Source organism: Chrysochloris asiatica, unplaced genomic scaffold (assembly GCF_000296735.1).
Source record: "Chrysochloris asiatica unplaced genomic scaffold, ChrAsi1.0 scaffold00146, whole genome shotgun sequence".
In the NCBI taxonomy this organism is placed as follows: domain Eukaryota; kingdom Metazoa; phylum Chordata; class Mammalia; order Afrosoricida; family Chrysochloridae; genus Chrysochloris; species Chrysochloris asiatica.
The window spans coordinates 8916130-8924579 of NW_006408664.1; the positions used below are offsets into that span (position 1 = coordinate 8916130).

At 39.5% G+C, this 8450-nt stretch overlaps 1 protein-coding gene across 1 annotated transcript in view; it reads left to right on the forward strand.

The window, feature by feature from the left end:
* Positions 1–8450, forward strand: part of PGM3 (phosphoglucomutase 3) — a 48229-nt gene that overhangs the window by 36069 nt on the left and 3710 nt on the right. The window contains exons 8-9 of the mRNA XM_006870670.1: positions 5076–5174; positions 8351–8450. Of these exons, the coding sequence (XP_006870732.1) occupies positions 5076–5174; positions 8351–8450 (199 nt within the window). The remainder of the gene's footprint in view (positions 1–5075; positions 5175–8350) is intronic.

An 8450-nucleotide genomic window follows, 5' to 3' on the forward strand; every position in this document is an offset into this window, starting at 1 on the left:
TAATGTGTTGATTTTGGTTCTTTCCTCTTTTTAGATGTGCACATTTATTGCAATAAATTGTCCTCTAAATTGTTCTTGCTGTGTCCCAAAGGTTTTGGTATGTTGTATTTTCATTCTTGTTTGTTTCTAGGAATTTTGTGAATTCATGTTTAATTTCTTCTTTTACCCAGTTGCTTTACAGCTGGGTGTTGTTCAGTTTCCATGTATTTGACTTTATTGCCTTGCTCTTATTATTGATTTCTAGTTTTATAGCATTGTGGTCTGAGAAGATGCTCTGTAGAATTTTGATGTTTGTAAATTTATGGAGGATTGCTTTATGACCTAACACATGATCAATTCTGGAAAATGTTCCATGTGTGCTGGAGAAGAATGTATATTGTGTTGTTGTTGGATTGAATGCTCTGTATACATCTATGAGGTCAAGTTGGTTGATTGTATTGTTTAGTTTCTCTGTAACTTTGTCGAGTTTCTTTCTGGTAGTTGTGTCCCTTTTCAAGAGTGACGTGTTAAAATCTCCCACTATAATTGTAGATTTATCTATTTCTTCCTTCAATTCCAGTAAGGTTTGCTTCATGTATCTTGGTGCTTTTTCATTGGGAGCATATGTATTTATTATGGTTATGTCTTCTTGCTCAATTGGCCCTTTGATCATGAGATAGTGTCCTTCTTTGTCTCTTAGGCTGGTTTTTATCTTTAAGTTTATTTTGTCAGAGATTAGTATTGCCACTCCTGCTTGTTTATTGTTGCAGTTAGCTTGGTAAATTCTTTTCCATCCTTTAACATTTAGTCTGTTTTTGTCTTTGTGTGTAAGGTGTGTCTATTGCAGGCAGCGTTTTGAAGGATCTTGTTTTCTTATCCATTCCGCCACTCTGTCTCTTCACTGGTGCATTCATTCTATTGACATCCAATGTAATTATTGATAGGTATGAGTTAATGGCTGCCATTATGTTACTTTTTTGGTAGTGCTGTTCGTTCTTTTGTTCTGCATGCCTACTTGTGTTGGGTTTGTGTTTTTTGTGCTATTTCTAGTTGGTTTATTCTTAGTTTTCACGTTTGCTTGTTATGCTTGGAAATTTATTTTTATGATGAGTTGTGAAGTATTAACTTTCTTTGGGGTTACCTTATAGTCTACCAAGTTTTCTCTCCATTTAAGATATCCATTGTACCCTGTAATTTACCTGACATCCTCACCACCTGGGTCTCTGTTGCTACCTTTGTTCCTTCTTTGACATTGATATAATTTTGATCTTTGGTTGACCTCCCAGCTCCTTTGAGTTTGTTGTTATAGTCTTGTTCTGTTCTGGACTTTGCTACCTGTCGACTGAGTTCCAGGTGGTGTTGTCACGCCTGTCAATCTCTGTTTGTTGTCTGTTCTTGTTGGTTTTCAGTCCACAGAACCCCCTTTAGGATGTTTTGAAGTTCTGGGTTGGTTTTGATAAAATCTCTCAAGTTCTGTTTATCGTGGAATGTCTTGATTGCACCATCATGTATTTGATTGATAGTTTTGCTGGATAGACAATTCTTGGTTGGCAGTTTTTTTTCTTGTAGGGCTTTGCATATGTCTCCCTTCTTGCCTGCATGGTTTGTTCTGAGTAGTCAGAGCTTAGTCTAGTTTGCTTGCCTTTATAAGTGACATTTCTTTCTCTCTCGCCGCTTTTAGTATTCTTTCCTTGTCTTTGATTTTGGAGAGCTTGATTTATGTGTCTTGGTGACTTTTTTTTGGAGTCTGTCCTTCCTGGGTTACGTTCTGCTTCTTGAATGTTTTATCTTCTCATCTTTCAAGTTGTTAGGGAAATTTTCTTCCAGAAGCTCTGTAACTATCTGGACTAATCTGATTCTTCCTGTTCCGAAACACCAATAATTCTTAAGTTGTTCCTCTTCATGTTATCCAGCATGAATTGTAGACTGTCTTCAGATTTTTTTTATCCTTTTTTCAGCTTGCTTTTCTATCTTAGCGGTATTGAGAGATTTGTCTTCCAGCTCGCTAGTTCTGGATTCCATCTCTTCTATTCTGCTCCTTTCCCCTTTCAGCATAATTGTTCATTTCTGATATCTTAACAATGATCATCTGGATATCTTTTTGCAGGGTTTGAATTGTTTACAATGCTGTATCAATCTTATTTGATTGCTCCTGGAGTACTTTCCTGACTTCTTCCTGTTTTCCTCCACCCCTTTTTGGAGCATTTGAATTTGTTTCTATATCATTCTTCTGAATTCTGTCTCAGGCATATCCTAAACCTGCTCTTCCTCCTCTGTAAAGCCTTTGTCTGTCTCCAGGTCATTTGCATCAGCTACTCTCTTCTGTTTTTGGACGTGTTTCAATATAGTTTGTTGCTTTTTATTTGGCATGATAGTTACTTGTTTGTTTGTTTGTTTTTTTTTAAATCTTAAGTGAATATTTGTTAAGCTTACTGGTTGTCTCCTGGTGAATATGATCAGGAGATATGCTTCCCTTTTCACATGTAATGCTTAGCGGGTGTTGTTGGCTCTTGTCTCAGTGGTGGAATATTATGGGGTATGCTTATAGCTTGGCTATATGACCACGAATTCTGCTACTGCTTGGGTAACGTAGGGAGAAAAAGCTCCCACCTCCCAGAAAGATGTGTGATCAAAAGGACCAAAAGCAGAAGTATTATAAATGCATAGAGAAAAATCACCACTTTGGAACAGAAATGAAGCTGTGGTTGACTGTCGTGAGCGACACCATCAGTGTGTGTGCAATTAGAAGCCTCCAGCAGGGGGTGGGGTGACCACTCTCTCAGGCCCCTCCTCTAGTCTCTACAGTAGAGGTACGCAGGTGGATATTGGGGAGTTAATGGGAGAAAGATTGTCCACTATTTTTATCTCTGAAGGTCAGTTAGGTATCTTCGTGTGCTCAGCACAATTCTCAGGATGGGTGAGTCCTGTTATGCTGGGGTTTTACAGATTGCTTTGAATTGGTCCTGCTCAGGAGTTTGGGAGGCGCAACAGCCTTGAATGGGGTCACAATCCACAGCGTCAGCAGTTTGAAACCACCAATTGCCCCGTGGGATAAAGGCGAGGCGCTCCACTCCCACGCAGAGCCACAGCCCTGAAAATCCCGCACAAGGTCCTGTTGAGTAAACTTTTGGGTCTGTGACTCCATCGGTGATGTCATAAGTCGCCACCAAACTCCTTCCTTCTGTACCGTGGGAAAACTGCCCCGCCTGATGCTGGGCTGAGCAATGAGCGTTAAGAGGAAGAAATGTGTAGTTTCCCGTGCCTCTTTTGTGTGTGTGTGCAGATGCCTCTGCACTGCTTTTAGCGTGCTTTCTGAGCCGGACTGGCTTTAGCTCCACCCTCTAAATGGTGGGGTGGTCACCAAGGGAGTCCTGTCTCCAGATTCCTAACTTGCTGTATTTTCCTTAATATCATGACATTTTCACTTTCGAGTGCCAGAAATTGATGTCCTGGATCTTATGGTAGATTCGGAGCTCTGGAGTTGTTCTATGAGCGCTTCCTTCTTGAGATCCTCCTCCCTTCTCACCAGAGTGTACCCTGGTTTTTGCTGCTATAACCCAAACTGGAAGTCCCTATGCTCTTATCTTTATCCCTTGCCAGTCCTCCTAGACTCCATTCAGTATTCTTGGTTGATGTCCTTTGCAGTTTTGCTACTGATCAGGCTTTAAACATCCTTACGTATTAGAACCACCCTGACTCTTCATGCCCACTGCTGCTTGTCCACCACTGTAGTTTCTTATTAGAATTAGTCCTAACTAGCAAATAGTTGCCATTGAGTGACTCTGCCTCTTGCTGACTACATGTTTATGAGATTAGTCCTCCTTGGGTTTTCTTTTAACCTTCCTCTAAACCAGTGGTTGGTAAACTTGTGTTCCTGCAGGCTAAATAAATCTAAGCTGCCATCTATTTTTTTGTTTTGAACATTGTATCATGGTTTGGGAGAAAGTTTACAGAGTAGGTTAGTTTCGCCTCCCACAATTTATACACAATTTGTTTTGGGATATTAGTTGCAATCCCCTGAGTGTAGCAGCATTCTTTCTACTTCCTTCTTGGGTACCTTGTTTCCATTTGCCCATTTTTCCTGCCCCTTCTTGCTTCTGAACTTTTTTTGGGGCAAATGCTGTCTTTGGTTTTACATAGTTGATCTTTGGAGCACATTCCTCATGAGTGTTGTTCACTTCATAGGTTTGTTGCTTGTCTAAAAGATAACCTAAAGGAGTGGGTTCAGTTCCAGGTTTGAAGGGTGTCTGTAAAGATCAGTCTCAGAGGACTGCCCTCTGTTTTTTCTGGTATATTGCCTTGCTCCTTTGTTTATTTATTATTGTCTCAGGCTGTTTTTATATTATAGTGGCGGAATAGGGTAGCTGAAAAAGAAACCTATAGCCTGAAAAGCCTAAGGTACTTACTGTGTGGGTGTTTATGGAAAAAGCTTGCCAGCCCTCTTTATGCCATTCTCCACATTATAACTAAATTTGGCTTTGAGATCATAACACACACCCACCTTTTATTTGCTTATAAGGCTCTTCCTAAAAGGACCCTTATTAAACCTTCAACTGTGTGCTTCGGTAGAGTCTCTGGTGGTATATAGGGTTAACTTGCTCGATGCTAACCAGAAGGTTGGTGGTTCAAGCCCACTCTGTTATGCCGTGTTAGAAAGTCCTGGCAATCTACTTCCCAAACAATCAGTCACTGAAAACCCTATGGAGCACAGTTCTACTCTGAAACACACGGGGGTCCTTCTCAGTTGTAACCAACTAGACAGTTGTTTGCTTTGGTGTGCTTCCTCACTGTACTCACTTGCTTTGTAACACTTAATACATTGTACTTTAATTGCTGGGCTTCATCTCTAAGCTCCAGAAGGCTCTGTTCTATTTTGCATCTGTAGGATGCTAGGTGGAGTCATGTTGTGGTGCTATAGGATAAGTACAAGATCAGTAGTTCAAACCCACCAGCTGCTCCTCAGAAATCATATACAGGGTTGCTATGAGTCAGAACCAACTCGATGGCACTTAGCAACAACGGGATAGTAAGTACACAATAGTATTTGTTGATTAAATAACTATTGTCATGGTTACTTAAATTTGTGTTCTTTATAGGTACCTGTCTATTGTACTAAAACTGGTGTGAAACATTTGCACCACAAGGCTCAAGAATTTGACATTGGAGTTTATTTTGAAGCAAATGGGCATGGCACCGTAAGTTCTTTAAAAGTTTTGACTGTGACTTTCGTGGGTATTTTATGACGGGCATTCTGTTTCTGGGTGGTGGTGTTAGTGGTGTGCCGTGGAATCGGTTCCGACTCATAGCAACCCTGTATAGGGTTTCCAAGGCTGTAAATCTTTATGGGAGCGGAAAGCCTCATCAGTCTTCCGTGGAACGGCTAGTAGTTTTGAACTGCTGACCTTGAGTTAGCAGCCCGACTTGTAACCACTATGCTACCAGAGCTCCTTGTTTCTGGGCGGGTGGTGGTGGTGTCCTGTGGAGTCGGTTCGCAGCCCGATTTGTAACCACTACGCTACCAGAACTCCTTTGTTTCTGGGTAGCGGTAGGTAATATTCTACTTTCATGAAATGATTGAGATGGTAGTAGAACAGGATTTGGTTAATCTCTTATTCTTGTGATGTGAAATTGTGGTTCTGGTTTAGATTATAGTGATACCTCTTCTAATATTAAAAAAAATACATATTTGCTATTTTAATATGGTTTTATTAAAAATGCAGTTCAGACTTTATAATTAGACTGTATGTTATTTGGAATGCTGCAGGATAAGCACTGCACTGCTTCCCATAAGGTTGGCAGTTCAAGCCCACCGTCTGCTCCAAGGGAGAAAGATGAGGCTTTCTGCTGATAGAGTTATAGTCCCAAAACGCTATATAGGCTTGCTGAGTTGGCACAGACTCTACAGCACTTAATTGTACAATAATACATTATTTAAAATATTGTTCTTCAGGTGGCCACAGAGTCACCTCCGACTCATAGCGACCCTGTATAGTGTTTCTGAGGAGTGGTTGGTGGGTTTGATCCATCATCCTTGTGGTTTAAACCAACTTTATGGTCCATTGTTTTTCCTAAGCACCACACCAGGACTCCATATACTACCAGAAACATGCTTAAAGTACTAAGCAATAAACATACAGTGCTTTTTATGAGTTTCTTAGCAGACAGAATTTTCTAAGAACATTTTTTATTGAGATGCAATTTATATAACATTCATTATTTGAAAGATATAATTCAGTGGTTTCTAGATTCACAAGGTTCAGAATTTGAGGTGTCCAACAGAAAACTTGCCAGACTGTTTTCCTAATTAAGTAGACATTAGCTTCAGGAGGTCATGAGTATAAGGGGAAAAAGAGTAAGTTCTTAGAAAATGCAAATAAAACAAAGCTTTAGTGATCTAATCCTTCAAGGACCAGATAATAAATGTTTTAGTCTGTATGGACTATGAAGTCTCTATGTGGTTCATGACAAGCTCTGGATAATATTGGGAAGGATGGGTATATTCCATTCTTTGACTATTTGTGCACATGAGGAACCATACACAGACCAAGAAACAGTTGTTCAAACAGAACAAGGGGACACTGAATGGTTTAAATTCAGGGAAGGTGTGTGACACCATACTACTCAATCTGTGTGCCGATCAAATAATCTGAGAAGCTGGATTATACGAAGAATAGGGTATCAGGATCAGAGGAAGACTCATTAACAACCTTTTAATATGCAGATGATACAGCCTTGCTTACTGGAAGTAAAGAGGACTTAAAATACACTGATGAAGATTAAAGACCATCAGTACGGTAAGGTTGCACCTCAATGTAAAGAAAACAAAAATCGGACCAATAACAATGATAAATGGAGAAAAGATTAAAGTTATCAAAGATTTGTCCACTGTCGACACTCTGTGGAAGCAGCATCACATCAAACGACTCACTGCATTGGGCAAATCTGCACAAAACCTCTTTAAATTGTTCAGTAGCAAAGATAATCAGTTTGACTAAGGTGTGCTTGATCAAAGCCATTGTATTTTAAATAACCTCATATGCAATCAGGAAGACCAGATTGATGCATTTTAGTTATGGTATTGGAGAAGAATATTAAAAATACCATGGACTTCAATAAGGACTAACAAATCTATGTTGGAAGAAGTGCAACCGAAATGCTCCATAGAAGCCAGAATAGCCAAACTTCATCTCTCATATTTCGGACATACTATCAGGAGAGATCAATCCCTGGATAAGAACCTCATGCTTGGTAAAGTGGAGAGTCACTGAAATGAGGAAGACCCCCAATGAGGTGGACTGGCACAGTGGTGGCAGCAGTGAGCTCGGAGTAACAATTGTGGGGATGGTGAAAGACCAGGCATTGTTTTGTTATATGTAGGGTCACTTTAAGTCAGAACCAACTCGACAGAACTTAACAGCAAAGTCTCTGTTGCAGTTACTCTGCCCTTGTAGTGAGAGTGAGTGGGCATGGTTGTGTTGTAGTAAAATTTTATTTGCATAAACAAGTGGCTGTCCTGCACCTTAGTTTACCAACCCTTGACTAACCATATATTTCATTAAGTGACTGAGGGGCGGAATCAAGTTTGTGAAGAAATGTAATTAAGTCCCTTCATATGCTATTATCCAGAATTAGACCTTTTGAGAGAAGAGCCTATATAAAGTATTCCAAAATGATAGGAATCTTGAGGAACTTGATGTATCTTATAATAAATACCAGTGCCTTAACTGATATTTAGGGCACTGGTATTTATTATAAGATATATATAAATATGATGAAATCCTTTTCCTACTTTGCCTAGCATATAGCCTTACATTTTTTAGGCCAATAAACTGCCCTGTTTTTGAGTGCCATTGAGTAATTTCTGACTCATAGTGACTGGTGATTTTGAACCACCAACCTTGCATTAAAATGACATTGTGGTCTAGTGTGTTTATCCTACACCACCACAACAGGACTTCAACAAATTGTACTAGTTGCAGTGAATTTTATATTTCAAAGTAAACTGGATACAAACAGGCTTAAATAACCAGGTTACACAGAACTGATATAGCTTAGCTGGCTGAGAGGCAAACATAGTGAACTCATTTTGTGCATTCTTTTGCCAAAGTGATGTTTTCTTTGTAATCAATTGTTTAAACTTTACTAACCAGTTTCATAGTCCATAAATAAATCTTTTTTTTGGTGGGGCACGGGGTACCTAGGGGTATCTTTCGGGCTCTAGTTATATTTATTAGTTTCATACTTTGTAAGGCTGCCTTATGCCCCCAGAATTCTTTCTATCCACTGTTTGCAAAGTGGTCTGGCTAGAATGATAGTTCTTTTGACTGGGGCTTGGAAAGTGGTTGATTTATTTTTTATGCTTCAATTGCAGGTACTATTTAGTAAAGCTGCTGAGATGAAGATAAGACAACTAGCAAAAGAACTAGAAGATAACAAAAGGAAAGCTGCTAAGATTCTTGAAAACATCATTG